The following is a 17,126-nucleotide window of genomic DNA, read 5'->3' as shown; positions in this document are numbered from 1 at the left end:
ACTAGAGGAAACACAAAGTAATTAAATTGGATCAAGTAGGTGGTGTGAATGATGACTTTGAATGTGTATCCAATTCTCTCATATACATACATACACTAAGCCACATGACTTCTTGTTGCTTACAGCTGAATGGGCATCTCTATTTTAACAACCCCCCTCCCTTTTCAAGTATATACTGTAGGAGAACCTTAACCTCACATGCCTCATGATTTGTTACACAGAACTATCTGAGAAGTCACCCATGGAAACTGTTTGGAAAAGCACTTTCAATAAATACTTTGCAGGTGAACAAATAACATTACTGTAGATCAATATGAGCAATATGAATCACTGAATAAAACACACACCTGACATGACCTGCTGCAGCCACAGTTAGATAAGATGGTTTTTATCTAGTATAGAAAGTGGTCAATTTAGTGCTGAGTGTATACCCTATGTCTTTATTACATATTGCAGTAGTCCTAAAATAACAAAGTAATCAAGTTACATTGCTTTAATGTTTTTGTACTTGGATTACTAACTACATTTTTTGACAAGTAACTATAGGTAAATGTATCAGAATACCATTTTAAAGTAACCCTCCCAACCCTGCCTATGTGATTCCAGTCATTTGATGAATGTCAATCAGATATTCAGGTTCCTTATAGCTTTGTTTTGGTCTCCACCACCTCCAGGAGGATATCTGCCTCTACACTACAGTACAGTGTGTCTACCATTTGGTGTATATGTTACACCCTTGAAGGGGAAATATCAATAAAGACACTGGGACACAAGGCTTCCTCTCTGGCAGCTTCATTGAGAGTGTAATTGTTTAAAAGGCATACAAAGTTACACAATACTTTAAACATGAATATAGCCATGTACAGAAATATCTAGTGTTACATTTCATTTTTCCACTCTAATGTTCCTCCTTTAACAACATTTAGCAGGTAAGTAATGTAAAGCTTAGCATTTCTATTTTCAACAGGTAAACTCAAATATAACAGGTAAGTTCAATCGTTCATTAAATTAATACAAATGAAATGAAATTATTACAATTAAATGCATTTTGAATTTAAAATGTATGTAAATTATTTCCCATTGTATTTGTCACATTTCTTATTTTACTGTTTCTTGTGCTATTGCTTTGAAATGAACTCACAAATGCAGTAATAATTATACCTAGAAAAAATGTAGCAAACATATACATACTAACAACATCTTGCTTTAAGTGTCCCTCACTGTTATACAATATATCAATATATCAAAACCACCCTGTATGCTTTCTATGCATGCTTATTAAGGTGCTGCGCCATGCTGCCCACCGAGAGGACCGAGTTAAGCTAGCAGTCACCGAAGGGTTTTAAACATTAAAATAGTTTGCTCAAAAACATTCAAAATGCAGCTTACATGTAAATAAAACACACACGAAACCATTTATAAAGCATTTTCTGAAGTTCAAGAACAGAAATACTCATAACTTACCTGAAAAGTGGAAATATGAAATAAAGACGCTCGGACACAAGGCTTCCTGTCCGACAGCTTCAGCCTCCCCTTCCGACCTCTGCAGGCAAAACTAATCAATCACGATCATCTTTTGAAGGGCTCATCAGGTAGATCACACATCAACTCATCTTTTTAGCCATTTTAACCTCTTTCACATAGCTTAAACATTTTGAGTCTGCCATGTCTCAGTCTATGAGTTGTTGCTGGCCACCATGTGCTCAACCACTGTACTGACCTGAACTGAGATCCAAGTACCACCTAGGGTCCCTTGCAGGGTCTCAATACAATTTGATTCCTTCATCATTTTGTGGCAAATCATATCAGCCTTGATTCTTGAATAATTTAGACACAATTTTTTCTGGTTCTAGCTTTTTAAATGTGAGGATTTACTGCTTGTCTCTGTTACATTTAACTGTGAATTGATTGCCTTTTGAGTTTGGGACGTTCAATCAGACAAAACAAGCTATTTGAAAATGTCACTTTGGGCTCTGGGAAACAGTGAAACCTTTTGAAAATAAAGAATGCCACAACATTATCACTTATGAATTTGGTTTTCACAGCATAACAAAAAAAAAGGAGAGAAAAAAAAGAGAGAACATGTGTCATGAGCATGTGTAGAATGTCATTAACATCATATCATTTTAATCCAATTGTTGTTGCAACTTTCCAACAACATTCATTATTAATTCATTATCGGCAACTGTGTGCTACACCCGACCCATGTATGACCTGACATACTGTGCACTGACTAAGTTGGAAGCCCTGCAATGTAGAATGTCATTAATGTCATATCACTTTAATCAAATTGTTGTTTCAGGACATGTAACACACCTCTGACAGGTTTGGACAATATTCCAGCAAGACTTTTAAAGAATATAGCTGAAACTGTAACACCCTATGTCACACACATCATCAACCTATCTCTGGTACAAGATACAACTTCCACTATTCAAGGAAATACAATTAGCTCAGAGTAACTAGAGACCAGTTTAAATTTTGTGTATTTTATCGAATAAATATTTACACTTAGTTATATTTCCAATCATGCATGTCATTTGTTTAGCCAATATAAAATCTTAATCGGTAGCATCGCTTGTACATACTATAGAGAGTCTGTTTAGTATTGTGTTTTGTTATAGTTACAGAACATTACAATAGGTTTACTGCTTAAATCACATCATCAAGTATTGTTGCCATACTCACCATGCTTCCTCAAGTGTCATAGGGGGTGACAACCAAACACTTCCTGCTTTTTACGCAATTGATGACATCAAACTCATCTTACCTTAACTTCATCCTTACCCTGGTACCCAGCTTTGGAGAAGAACCAAAAAGATACTGATGACACTGAAGTTATGAAGATGCATACTGTGTACTGAAACCAGACATGCATAGTTTCTCCTGATGGTGTTTGCAACCAGATGCACTTCTGGGGCTTTTAAACAAAGTAGTTTCGAAACATATCACATTAGAGACATTAGAGGTTTGCAAATCAGACTGAAAACAGGCTGTGGAGACTAGATGAAAGAGCAGCATTTGATTCAAAAGTATCAGCCTTCATGTCATTGTTTAGAAATAGGCCAGTGAGGAGAACTGAGGTTTTATTTTAACACCATCACCACGCTTTCCAAAGAGTATTGAAAGGAATACTTCCTCAGATGAAGCTTTTCAGCAGCAGCCAGAAATAGTATCAACCTTCTTTTCTTGTCCTTGCTATTTATGTTAGTGTGACACTTCTTTGTGCATGACAATGACAAGAGTCAACATGCCACCATGACTGAGTCAACTGCATTCATCTGTATCATCTGTTGTGTTGTTCATGTTGCAGAAAGTGAACCGGCGTCTTGTCTTCCTGAGTCCTGTAACAGTACGTGTTTCACTTGCTGGAATTGGTGAATTTTTTGGCATTGTTGGTTGAAAATGATCAATCATTAATTAAACAAGTTGTTGCGTATGACTTTTTTTCTTGATTGTCAAAATACCAGAAATCATAGTAAACTGAAATGTTAGATAGCGGTCTAGCTATGACCATAGTTGCCCGTAGCAACCATTACTGTCAAACCCTAAATATGTAAGAAATATTTTACAAGCCCTCAGCAAATGCACACACCACAGTGGTGTGGTGAAATTAATTCAACCTGGCACAACATCAGATCCATTTTCCAAAACAAAGTCACTAATCCTCGTGCCTCAGGCTCCATGATGGTTTTTACTGCTGGTATGTTTGACTCAGTCTTGCCTACTTTGGAAGTTTATTCGGTTCCAGCTGAGGTGCTGGAGGGAGTTCAGACACGAACAGGCTGAAAGAAGGCCGCTGCAAAACAACCCCTACGGCCACTGTAGCGAGACTCGCGTGAGTAAAAACACCTAGTTAGACATGTTTCATAATACACTGATGTCATCTCTTACAGAAAAGTGTTGCAAGAACTGTTTGAGTATATTCTTTTTTCAAAACCAGATAATAATCATATTTTTTCTTGTGCCATTCCTCTCATCATCACTATCTGCTTTCTTGATTTGTCCATGTTTTTTTCTTCTTTTTTGTTAATTGCTTTATCAAGTAATGCAATTTTCTGAAATAAGATGTGTTCTATTTTGCACAAAAAACGTTAAAGGAATAGTTTGACATTTTGTGAGAAACTTTATGTTTATTTGCCATCTTGCCAATAGTTCAATGAGAAGGTTGATGCTGTTCACCCATCTGATAGTGGTGTCTATCTTCTCATCTAACTCTTGGAAAGAATGTGGAGAGTAATTCCTAAAATGTCAAACTATTTCTTCAACGTTGAAAGTCAGTAAAATACTTCACAGCAAACCCCAACAAACAGAACACCCAATTTGCAGCAGGTTCAGTATTTATTTATTATGGTAAATACACATTCTGCAGGCTTTGAATCACATTCATGGTCAGATTTGTTGTAGTGGGGTTGACGCCGAGGGGCAAAGAAAATCCAGCCTTTTCTTAACATCATGAAGATGGCTCTGCGATATTATACTCACCTGATAAATAAGGAAAGAAAATAACTATACTTTATTCCTAAATATTTCTAAAATTAAATGGCATGTGCAAAAAAAAAAAAAGAAAAAAAGTTACACGTGATGCAATAAATGTATGTATGAATAGATAAATGAATGAACTATTCTGCAATTCTACAGAAACATGTTATGCTTATTGGCTGATTGGATGTTACCGTTTTGCTCAGCAGGCTGGTCACTTGTGGTCTCAACACCGAACTTCTGGCGAAGAGAAACCAGTGTCTCAGAAGGAATCTGGCTTGAGATGGACTCCAGGTATGTCAGCACATAGTGGTCGGCATTGGTCAACACAAATCGGTGGCCGAAAACTAAACAAAGACAGAGAGGAGAAAGATAGCATCAGCTGAACTTTAAGGTTTTATTATCTATTGATCCCCTGCTGGAAAATGTAATTTAACTGAAGAGGTAAATACTTATAACTGCTAATACTTATAACTGTCAACTGCTTCATTTATCTAGAGAGACTAGATAAATGTACTGTACTGTAGCATCATGAGCTACATTATGGCTTTGGTGCCAGGAAGGGTATCAGTTTCTGAGTAAATATTCCACACACAATAACATCAGTATAGGCCTTTAAAACAAATGAAACCCTCACCCTCAATAGTAGCTCCAATAGCAAAGTCTCCAGGTGAGTAGAACTGAGGATGATCCACAGTAGAGCCTGGCTTATGGATGCTTGTCTTTTCCAGGAACTTGCCACCAAGGACACCAGAGTTGCGGGTGGGTTTTTCAAATATACTCATCATGTCATTGGAAAGGAAGTAGGACAGAATAAAACGTCGGCCCTCATCTGCAGGAATGATGGAGTCCTGTTATGTAGGTAACATGGGACAAGATGCAAATTAGTGACCTGCTGGAGCAGCATCCAACCAACAAAGGACCACTGGTACTGGTACGCATACAGAAGGTTAGGTCAAACCAGCACCACACACACATTTCTAAGCATCTCACCAGCCTGGCACTGTAGCGCAACACTTTGTGGTCATTCTCCAACATCTTTAGCACATCCTTTTTGGGAGGCTTGGGAACTAGAGACAAACAATTCTGGAGAGAGTCTTCAAGTGAACCAAAGCCATTGTAAGGAGGAACCTCCTGTAAATATGGTCAACATAGACAGGAGAAAGTAATGGATGAGAAAAAAGAATGATCTACAGCAACACAGAGCCACTAAGGCAATACAAGTGATAGTGTACACTGTACACTTCAGTTTCTGACCTTTTTCCTATCTTTAAGCGTGTCCACCTTCTTTGGTACCTCTATGGGTTTAATTGTCACGTCTGGGTGTTTTTTCTGGTAATATTCTTTAGTGAAGCCATCACAGTCACACAGCAAGAAGCGACGTCCCAACAGCTTCATTGTTTGACCGACCTGGAAGTCTTTGGGGGAATAGAATTCATCCACTTCCTCTTTTGAGACCTCCAGCACACAGGTGGGGAAGGTGTCTTGAAAGAAATAAGAAATGTAGTGATATGTCATCTTTTTATGTCCATGGTTTATTATATAATTGTGTTGTATGATCACTGTGAAGAGCATAAATAGTACAACCAATGCTCAATTACAGTAGCCTGGGTATACTCATGCTCTCATTCCAGCGAGATTCTACTTCGCTCAGAAAGTTAGCATGGCCACCAAGACAAAATTTTCGGCGGAGATAGGGAACCACAGAACAGGGAGGCGGGCTCAAGGCGATGACGACCGTAGAGCGACTCTGTTTACATCCAGCATGATGGCCACGGAGGTGCAGTAACCGTTCGACGCAGCAATAGATTGTGTGATAAATAAATTGGAAGGCAAGTTCACTTTGAAAATAGAACAAAAACTTGGGCTACACAAATTTTCCTTCATAAAAAGGATGTGTTCACGCTGCTGCCTACAGGTTCTGAATACATCATCACCTATCGTTGATATGATTGGCTGTAAGTTTGTCCAGTAGCCTACAGAAGTATTTGATCGACATTCATTGATCCCGCCTTAAATACGAGAAAATGAACGGCTCCTTGCCAGACCCTACCTCAAACTCACATGAGATTGAGAGCAGTCAGAGCAGTTAGGCGCAAAAAGTCACCTAACAAACAGTCATAATGAGAAACATTTAAAACGGACACAGTGTTGCATCTCACCAGACTTGATTTTCTTGGGAAGCCTCTGTCTGCGCATCAGGACGGGGAAGGGATCTCGGCCGCTATTTGATTCGTGGACCTCTCTGATCTCCACTGTGTCGTCCACCAGGTAATACTGGATGGTAACAGGTCTGGTCTCCCCATAAAGAGAGTCAGAGTCGTCCCACAGAGCAAAGAATCGCAGCACCTAATTGAGAAAATGTTTAATGCAATCTGAAACCAGATGCCAGCACTTGATCAACAATCAGACTTTTTATTGGCATTAAATAATGACTTATTCTAAAACAGTTCAGTAGTTCAGAACAAAACTTATTTTGTAAAGGGAATTTCCTTTACCTTGCGGTCCATGGTAAGAAACTGATGCATGCGGTCATATTCACAGGGTGTTGTGAAGGAAGGCTGAAAGTTTCTGCGATGTTTGCTGTAAGGATCCACTGGTATTTGCTCAGGTTCATTCAGAACTATGCCCTCACTTTGCATAAATTCCTGAATACAGTGAATAATGGACAGACAAAGAAAGACAGGGTATATTTACATCAACATGTAGTTGCATCTCCATATTTAGTGTCAGACACAAAGAGACAAACTAAAGATACACTAAAACACAGAAAGAGATTGCATACTAGTGAATTTTGTACCTTTGTATAAACATCACACTGTGTGATGTGGTACTTGACACCGTACACCTTCAGGTCCATACCAAGGTTGAGGTCTTTCCATTGGTAATAGTCGCCATGTTCATTCTTGGGCAGACGCTGGCGTTTGAGCCGCTTTCCCTGTGGTATCCCAGAATTCTCCACTGCGGGCTCAATGATGCACATGCTGTCATCTTCAAGGTAGTAGTAAATGATCACAGGGCGCACACGGTACTCCTCCTCTGGGGAGAACAGAATATCTTCCTCAAAGTATGCATTAAAGCGCAGCACCTATAAACCAAGGGGTGGAGAACAACAGACAAATAAGGAATGAACTGGATAGTGACAAAAACCTTCAAATACTACTCTCTTATAATTTAATATGTCATTGTACCTTCTTGTCAAGGGCCACATGAGCTGGGATGAAGTCTTCATATAGGCTGTGGTCAAAGGAGCCATAAGTAACGTCTGGTGTCTCAAAGGACAACTCACTGATCTCCTGCTGGATCAGCTCCTCAGATAAGAGAGGATCCTGTCCAATTCCCACAGTAGGACGACGTGGCAGAGCATAACCATTCCTGTAGTCCAGTGTCTGGGATCGATGGAAGGCAGATTTCTGCAGAGAGAAATCATAGAAGAGAAATAAATCAGCTTTAGTTAATAATAATATAAATATTGTGTAGGGTGAAATATGATGTAGTAGCTAGGTGTGAAGAGAATAATAGTAGCCCAACACTAAAAAAAATTGTGAACACCTCAATAGATAATTTTATTCCTCAAATAGGTTTAATTGAAAATGAATTTGTTCCTCTGCTGTAACAGCAGTCAGTTTCACCTAAACTTGTCAGTATCTTCGATTAGCCCTGTAGTAGAGACCTAGTTACTCGACATAAAAACTGTAGGAATGCAGGCATTACACATGATTTAAAAAAAACATGCAATGCCAGTCAAAGCCTGGTTACGTAACTTACGTACACTTCATTCTCCCGTTAACACTCTTACCGTTACATCCCGGAAAGTGTATCCTGGTAAAAACGGTAACCCGTGGCTGTTGCAGTTCCAAGACATTTTTGGATAATTATCTTTGGTCAACTTGTGGAGTGAAGTGTTGTTAGCGTGTAAGGCTACACAACACAGCTCCCCTGGGCTAAGTTTGTGGTATCCATGGAAACGGCACGACGGCAACTAGAGTTAAAAAAGTAAACATTTAATTTTGAAAAGTATTGCTAGACATTTTTATTAGAAAAACCAAAGAATTAAGAAAATGTATTTAAAAAAAATGTTGTTTTAAATAGTATGACAAAAATAGTCTACACATCCTACGTATTATTTTGTTTTTAACCAATAAATCTCCATAGAGAATAGTCTACACGTGCAGTTCAAGCACATACATCTAAATTGATTTGCTATTGTCACAAATATACCTTTATCAAAGTTAGTTGACTTTTATTCATCTCAATTTATAGAAACTGAGGGAGCCTAACATACCACAAGGGGGCGAGAGACGCTCATAAGACTCCGTTTGAGTTTATGATGACCTTACTGTCCTGCATGTTTACAGCATACGACGTAAAATTATCATATTAGAGCACTTCCTTTTCCTTGTGTCCATACCAAAGTGCAAGCTTTGTGCAAACCTGACTTTGACCTTCAACATTTAACAAACAAGGATCTGACTGGGGTCACTATCATTGAAATATTTACTTACTTCTTTTCAAATGCATTATTAGTTACCTGGGGGGAAAAGAAAAATGAATGTTTTTATCCAGAATCTGTGTCTTGTCATACCAATGGACCCTTATACACTGGTATTTATAAAAAATGTAAAACAGAAACAGAAAACAATTAGATGAAGCCATTAGGAATGAATTTGATTTACTAAGTATGAAAAATTGGAATGATAGAACAAACCACCTGTGAGATGTGACAAAAAGTATACCTCTGCAGTCTGCAGGTACCCCAGCCAGTAGGATTAAGGTTAATACAAGCAAGATTAACAAGATTTAAGAACTCAGAAGACAGGTTATTTTTGAACACAGTTTATTCCAAGCACAGGAGTCATATTTTGGTCTCACTTTACCAGCTATTGGCACATTTTTAATCCCATTCAAATTTGAACAAAAGAACTGTCCTTATAAAAACTATATAGAGAGGCAGTCTTAATGTGGATGACCCTAATATGTCCTGTGTACTCTCAATTAAACTCTCAGTCAGGAAAATACCAAGCTTTTTGTTTTAATGAAAACTATAATAATTTCTATGCTTGAATCCAGGGCAACGCAAACAGAACTGGATTTAAAATAGCTTATATTATTAAACTGGCAACATGATTTTAAGAGACGCAGTTTGCATGTCCACTGTGAACCTTTTCTTGCAGTGCTGGTTCCTTCTCCAGATGGCCATGATGAGCAGTGATTACCACAAACATCTGTTTAGCACTGTCATCTTTAAAAAAAAAAAAAAAAAAAGAAGAAGAAAGAAAAGAAAAGAAGGGCACGGGTGACACAAGACCTGAAACTCCCACAGTTTTCTGTGAGGGAAACTTTACTAGCAGATAGGATCACAAGAATCCTTTTTAGCTGATTAACTGGTACATAACTAGCAGGATCTGGTTAAATACATTTACAACTGATGAGAAAGGAAGTGCAATGTTTGATAGAGACATTCAGATTTTAGACTTTAGCATAGAAACAGTCATGAAAAAGGTGATTACACACATAATTAGATAAATTTCAAATTCCCAATCAATAGATCATTGGACCAGTTACTGACTTAATACACCAGCTGCACTTTTGACAACAGTGACTTAGTAGCTTGAAAAGGCACTGCACTGTGAATTAAACATACTGTATCAAAAATAAGGTTAAATCGCTAAACCTCTTTGAGGCTCTTTATATGATATTTCTAATTCTTTTCTTTAAATGCTGACATACGTAGCTGTTTAAATGGGCTGATCCCCTTCTTAGGAAGCAAATACATCAACCAAACACGGAAACACTAGGATTGCATCCCTGAGGCGCCAGACAACCTTCGCCAAGTATAAAAATATCTCATAATAAACCATACTTGAGAACAAAAAAATACACAACATCAATAAACTATTAAATATTATAAAATAGATTTCATAAGAGTTGAGATGAATTTCCAAAAAAATATCTTTTGGTTTTATAAAGTTCAAAAGGCAGCATGGTTATCCACTGTGGAAAGATTGTCTTAACATTGTCCCACTGTCCAGCACGCTTCTTTCTGCTTTCTGCTGCCCCTCTTTTAAAGTCTCCACTTGAATACTGGAGGGTACTGAGCATAAAGCTCCAAGTGTCACAGCTGCATCGCACTCTGTATAAAACAGACCCATGTGAGGCCTTGGTCCTTCAGTCACCATGTAGTCTCTACAGGCCTATATGTGTCTAAGGCAGCTAACCCATAAATCCCCACTTCAAAAAGGCCTGCTGAGGTCACTGGCAAGGCAGTGTAGCTTTTCACCCCTCGTTTCCGGCAGTAAGAGCCAGCTAAGAGGTGAGCTTACCATGCAGAGGAGAGCTTATTCTCTTACTGAATGGGGTATGAGACCCAGAGGAATATGCAAACTAGCAGAGAGGGAAGGCTTTCTTCTGCAATACCTTCCACTGTTCTCACCAGCGTCCAAATCAGAGTGGTCCACAGTTGCTGTTGCATAAAGCTTCACTAGGGAGTAGTCTCTTGCTTCTTCCACACCAAGTGCGTCCTAAATTTTGTTCAAGTTAAGTAAGCACTCAATCAATAGCCCTCAGTAATACCGATTGAGGCTCCGTGTCCCGGGGATGTCAGGTTGCCCGTTCATCCAGATCTCTCGGATGATTCTCTCCCTCTCCTCCAGCCTCTGCGCTCTTTCCAGCTCTTCTGCTGACGTGAACACGTTCATGTTAAGTGTGCGTTCAAAACGACGGTGCCGCCGTGCTGACAGGTCCGAGGTGGTGTCCCAGTCCGAGTCCGAGTCACTGGAATCGGAGGACGAGTCAGTGGGGCGCGCTCGTTTCTTGGCAGGAGGCCGCTGCCGGGGCTGGCAGTCAGTGCGACAGGAGATCTGGACCACCAGGGCGAATAGTGTGAGGAAGAGGCCCAAACACACTCCACAGACAAAGAAGAGCGCTGCCCTCTCTGGGTGGTCTGTTATGGGGGAGAAAGATGGAGAACAATTTAGTTGATTTCTTCCGGAAAACATGTCAAACATTTATTTGAAGCTTTATAACTAATGTTGGGTCTCCTAAAGCCTTCAGCCCAAAAATCATTTTCCTCTGACTTGTTCACCCTTCTCTGTTATAAAATAATTCACTTTAATGAACGTTAGCGGCAGACCTACAGCTCATATGACTCACTTCCCTGGCTCGGAACTTTGGCTTGGTCATAATGTCTCACAAAATCTGCCAACCCTGCTAACTGTACAGTACTTTTCCTTCCCCTCGTCTTCAGAAATGCATTTCTACAAGTATAGTGGATAGATTCTGGTAAACCTCCTCCTTGACTAATCTATTAGTTGATTGGTCTCTAAAATCTCAGAAAATGTCAATCACTGTTTCCCAAAACCCAAAATGCAACCTCAAATGTCTTGTTTTGTCATGACCAAGAGTTTCAAGCCCAAATATATTCAGTTTACTACCACCGAGGGCTTAAAATATCCACACTTTATGAAGCTGGAACCTGTGGCGTTCTTTCTGACAAAATTACTCACGATAATTAGTTGATTACCAATGTAGTTGCTGATTAACTTTCTGTCGATCAACTAATTGTTGTAATTATAAACATAATTAATTGACTAATTGTTGTAGGACTACCTTCAATCTTAAATTCTCCCCTGTCACAATCCTTCTATTCATGCCTCACAGTATCATAAAGCCATACAATCACACCATTGTTCACACCATTAGGTACTGAGAGCTCCACAAGAAACAGTTAAGAAACTATAATTGTTTTAAAAAATATGCTTTTTTTACAGACTCAGTTTAGGTTTTTCTTTAAAAGGCTTTTCATTGTTTTGAATTGTTGTAATATTTCTCAATTCAACACATGCAAAGTCATAATATTTTATGTCAGCTTAAGTCCAAAGCTGGCTAAGCTGAGCAGGCACCGTAGCTAATATACAGTGCATGGCATATATGTTTATTTGACTGTATGAGCTATGCATTTCGTTTTGTATAAACTGCTCATTTGAAACACCATGTGGGAGGTAAAAAACAAGAAATAGTCAAACTTCCAGCATATGTTTTAGCAGCTGGCTGGTGCAGGTGACTCACAGTGTGTGTATAGTCATTATCTCTGCTTAACATCTGCATTCCTGCAGCCCACATTTACCTATTTCCCTGTCCCACGAAAAAGGGAAATGGGATTGTACTCAAAGGATAGCGTACCACACACATACATACACACACAGAAACTATGCACTTCAATCTCATACTGGCCTCGATGTTATCTAGAGCTGATACTGCTTCCAATGAGGTCAGAGCTCAGGTTAACGTCTTACCTGCTACCTGAGTCATGTGATGTGATGCCATGCAAGATTATGAATGTTGCTCTACCTGATATGTAGGTGTAGGCTGCCAGCGCGTTGCTGATGAGGGCCATGTTGGAGCTAGAGGTGGTGTTGATGATTGGATTCGTGGCTGGGGGAGGGAGAGGACGTTCTCCTCCTCCTCTTTCGGTTTCTGCAGACTTCTCCTCGTTGGGGTTTGTCTCCCTGATCCGCTTCCTATCTGCAAAAGAAGATACAGCAGGAAAATAGGATTTAATCAGACTATACCCTTAGAGGAAAGTGGGTACTCCATTCAGCATTTGAATTCTTTATTTAGATGCAGATGTTTTTGAAATGTTTCACTGGTGGATGGGATTAGAAGGCACTCTGAGATCAAACGTTTTACGATCACATATACAGTCAGATTATGACGGCACTAGGTGGGTCATTTACTGTAAAAGTGAGTGTATTGTTTCTGCGGAATTGTGACTACAGCATTCAGCATGCAGAGTCATCCGCAGCCTGTCAAGTGGTTTTTGATTTTCAGAGATACGCTGCTGTAAAAAGATGCATCACGCATTAAGACACACATGCTCACAGAGACTTGTGTGATTCAGAAGGCCATACTACATCTGCTTCTGTCAAATTCATTCTGACTCAGGTCATTAAGAAGGGAGCCACATGGGGAAAGTTTGTACTTTGGCAGCATTTCAAAAAATCCCCCAACTCCCCCAAAATCTCAGAAAAGGATCTATTTATAGATAGGAGCAACTGTTTCTTCCTCTGGATTTTCATCACAGCAAGACTACTTTCAGTGTTTACATGCTGGCTTGGATTGTGTATGCAGGACTTCAGGAGTTGAGATGAAAGAAGAGTGGAGCACAGAATGATTTCATTACTCTGACTCACAAAGAATGCTCATTTTCTGAACAAAATCCCATTTAGTTAACCTGGAGCAGTTGTTTCGGTGGGATGGTGTAACTAAAAATAACAAACAACCTGTAAGCTAAGAGACAAAATAAACAAGAGCATTCTGTTTAGTGACCTGAGATTTAAGGCTCTACATGTGCACGTGTGTGTGTGATGGATTTTTTTTGTCATTGCATATAGGTATGCTTTGGTGAACTGTCACACACACCAATGACCTCTAATTTCAGAGTCTTTAAGGTGTGTCAGGCTCTCTTTATCTGATAAATGCAGTTTAGACTGGAATTACTCACTGAGGAGGTAAATGTTTCCACCTGGACCCACTGCTGTGGTGCAGCTAACATCCAACCAAAAAGACCACAATCCCACTTTCTAACGCACAAAAAAATAGCCTGTCAAGTCATCAATAGAAAAACTATTGGGAAACCATAATATAAAATATTTACTCACTTTTGTTAGTTTTAACTCATAAGTCAATGGCATTTTAACAATATCACCGAATCTGTGTTGGCACTCTTTCTTCTAGACAGAGGTGTGTTTGGAATAGACATAAGAGGAAGTTGGTGATTATATCAGAGTATGACCGCCATCGTGGCTGAAAACCCCCAAACAAAACTGGACTTTAGGAAAAGAAAATTCCAAGAAAAACACATCACAGCGGTGGCCAAATAATCTTGGGGAAGCAAAAACACCCAAAGATGGAGACAGTATAAAGTCAGAATCCTGTGGTTTACCTATTTAACCTCTGTGGATCCATTTCTACAAAATGATCTTGTGCTGGCAAGCAGGAGTCAGATCCACATTTTAAATTCTAGACAAGATCCCAAAAGATTTCTATGTACTTGATGCCCAGATATGAGAGTGGTATCAATCTTCTCATCTGGCAAAAAGTAGAAAGATCATATCTGTATCTTCATGACTTCTCTGTCCAGTCAAAAATGACCAATTATGTGATCATGGCATATATTTACAGTAAAACATGCTCCCCTCTCATATTCCTCCTTCTTCATACTTATCACCCCCTATCACTGCTTCAGAGATGGAAACAGGTTTTTCCAGATGAGCTGCAAGGGGAGTGTTTGAAGCCAGCACAAGTGAAGCCAATCATGCGTTAGGAACTGTCAGCACTACAGCACACATCCCCACGTCTTCTCCCTCTCTTCACTCCTCATTCACTCACTCTATCCTCCTAATCAGTACAGTGCCGGTAGCTGAGCAGAGTAATTAGTGTGCTGGACACAGGCCACCATCCCTCATGAATACAGCTTTGTTTAAGTTTCCTTCCTCGCTGGCATCACTTCTTTTTCATTCTTTCATTTCATTGTTCTCACTCTGTATTCTCCTTCATTCCCTGTCTCTCTCTGGGAGTTTGACATCATAACTGACTGATTTAGACTGTGTGGTTACATATAAGACCAACCATTGGTTTTTGGAAAGCAGTATATTTTGAGACCGATGATCATAAATGCTCCAAACCAATGGTTCAGCTTGAATACATATGGAAACAGTTGAACCCGTGTGACTTTAAATATACATACATTTATGCCCTGGCTTGAGACCTGAATTACTGTTTCTCTTGATGCCTGGGAGGCCTTGAGACTGCTTAGTGTTAACTGCTCTCCATGGGAGGTGTGTGTCTGTGTGTGTCTGTGTGTGTGTGTGTGTGTGCGTGCGTGTGTACATGCAGGTATATGTGTGCCATTTTGCTCACCTGGAACAGTGTCAGGGCTTTTGATGGAGGTCCCCTCAGGAGGGCTGTCTCCCACTATGTTGGGGTCATGGGCGCTGGATGGCGGGGCATACACCGGTGGTCTTGGGTTCTGGTCCTGGAGCAACTTCTTTGGGACTTCAAAGAGAAGGATATAGGTGGAGCACAGGAGGAGAAATCAAAGAGAAGACAGACAAAGGGAAATTAGATGATGTACCGATATATTCAGGGTTTCCCACAGCACTTTACAGCTAAGACGGCCGCCTAAGCAACACACACCTGCCGCCTTAACAAACGTCTTAAAAATAAATAAATAAATAAATAAAATAAATAAATCCAACCAACGTACATTCATGAAGTTTATAAATTTTTTGACAAGAAGGTGCAAATTTTGCTTTATGTTCATTATTGAGTGATTGTGGTGTATTAGGGTGAATTATATTGAAAGGTGTTCCTAATATTTTGTCCACTCCATTAACATACATGAGAAGGTACACCACCACCACTTAGTACAACCTCATTAATAAACAAAGTAGAATTATCACTTTTCTGACAATGTCAACAAAAACTGAAAATATATAAACTCCAAAAAAAGCAGAATTTATAGCAGAGCTGTTGTATTGGATTGAATTATATTGTATTGCAAGTGTTCCCAATGAAGTTGCAGGTGACTGTAGTTAAGAGAATAAAACTACTAAATAACTAATTACTATATAATATAGTTCAGAGAATACCTTAAATTGAAGGAAAGTGAAATGTTTTATTGTCAAGGATAGTTGCATTTACTACTTACACATGGCAACATTTTTGATAAACTGACTAATCACTGCAGCTGTATTCTGGAGAATGGACACATTAAGGTGATGACCAACATTTCCCAAAAATTTCAAGATTCTCCTTGATTATTTTTTTTTAAGTAACTGATTCTCAGTGGGAGTTCTTCTTCCTCAAGTGTATAAGGCTTTAAAAAGAGTCTAAAAACTATGCTGATGGAGTCGTATTTATCTCAAACATTTCATTTTGGCAAACACGTAGGTGGAAACACTTGAACTCAGAGCATGTTGTGATGGGAGAATAAGGAGCTATGAATAAGACAGGGATAGAAAACATGGCTGTGATTCACACACTCCTCATGACCCTGCAATCTTATTCCCGAAAGTTATCCCCCCCACATCCCCCTCCTCCCCCTCATCCTCACTCCTCCACATCCCACAACCTCACAGTGTCCTGTGAGTCAGGGAGTCTGCGCTCTTTCCCCCAGACGCAAACCCGCAATGCAGTGGGCTATACATTCTTGCCCGCTCTCATGTGGTTTTCGGAGGCCGGGCCATGCTCCGGTCACAGTGTTTGTCTGCTCTGTCGGTTCAGTGGTGATTTACAACTCAACAGATGACTCTCTGTCCAGGTGTTTGTCTGTCAGCCATTCTTGCATTTTCAACGCTCCGGACAAACAAATAAGTAAACAGACAATGACGAATAATCTGCTGCCTGGTTTTGCTGACATCAGTAGCACTAATAGTGTAATTGTGACATGGGTTTTAGGGGGTAAAAATGGATCGTTTGTTTAAAAGGCTGATGAATAGACATGCTGATCAAATTTCCAGAGATGTATTTTGGCAGTGTTCCAAGAGGAAATCAAAGTGCAGGAAAGAGCAGAACAGACCCCCCAGCCCCCCCTTCCACTGGATACTAAACTAAAGAGAATCTTACTGCTTTGTACCTCCACC

At 39.6% G+C, this 17,126-nt stretch overlaps 2 protein-coding genes across 2 annotated transcripts in view; both read right to left on the bottom strand.

Annotated features, from left to right (window-relative positions):
* Window positions 1–4,635: 4,635 nt before the first annotated feature.
* Window positions 4,636–8,347, bottom strand: efhc1 (EF-hand domain (C-terminal) containing 1). The gene is made up of 9 exons (XM_053336701.1): window positions 8,282–8,347; window positions 7,674–7,895; window positions 7,283–7,570; window positions 6,981–7,130; window positions 6,645–6,831; window positions 5,740–5,966; window positions 5,476–5,616; window positions 5,120–5,333; window positions 4,636–4,829 (listed from the first exon to the last, which is right to left on the bottom strand). Exons 1-9 carry the CDS (start codon window positions 8,345–8,347, stop codon window positions 4,636–4,638), a joined length of 1,689 nt encoding a protein of 562 aa, XP_053192676.1.
* A 2,235-nt stretch (window positions 8,348–10,582) lies between these two features.
* The window catches only part of LOC128376785 (protein eva-1 homolog C), a 72,379-nt gene continuing 65,835 nt past the window's right edge, over window positions 10,583–17,126 (bottom strand). The window contains exons 6-8 of the mRNA XM_053336635.1: window positions 15,403–15,537; window positions 12,832–13,005; window positions 10,583–11,425 (exon numbers count right to left, since the gene is read on the bottom strand). Coding sequence (XP_053192610.1) covers window positions 11,046–11,425; window positions 12,832–13,005; window positions 15,403–15,537 — 689 coding nt within the window. The 3' untranslated portion in view covers window positions 10,583–11,045. The remainder of the gene's footprint in view (window positions 11,426–12,831; window positions 13,006–15,402; window positions 15,538–17,126) is intronic.

The sequence above is a fragment of the Scomber japonicus genome, chromosome 17, assembly GCF_027409825.1.
Source record: "Scomber japonicus isolate fScoJap1 chromosome 17, fScoJap1.pri, whole genome shotgun sequence".
Lineage (NCBI taxonomy): Eukaryota > Metazoa > Chordata > Actinopteri > Scombriformes > Scombridae > Scomber > Scomber japonicus.
The sequence above is the reverse complement of the archived record's forward strand: the minus strand, read 5'-3'. Positions and strand labels throughout refer to the sequence as shown.

Bases quoted from the DNA above. Each gene is read 5' to 3' on its own strand.
- efhc1 (XM_053336701.1), bottom strand. From the start codon at position 8,347: ATGTCTTGGAACTGCAACAGCCACGGGTTACCGTTTTTACCAGGATAC. The intron at 6,832-6,980 runs GTAAAGGAAATT...TTTCTCAATTAG, and splicing joins TTCTTACCATGGACCGCAAG to GTGCTGCGATTCTTTGCTCT. The intron at 5,334-5,475 runs GTGAGATGCTTA...CCTACATAACAG, and splicing joins TGCGCTACAGTGCCAGGCTG to GACTCCATCATTCCTGCAGA.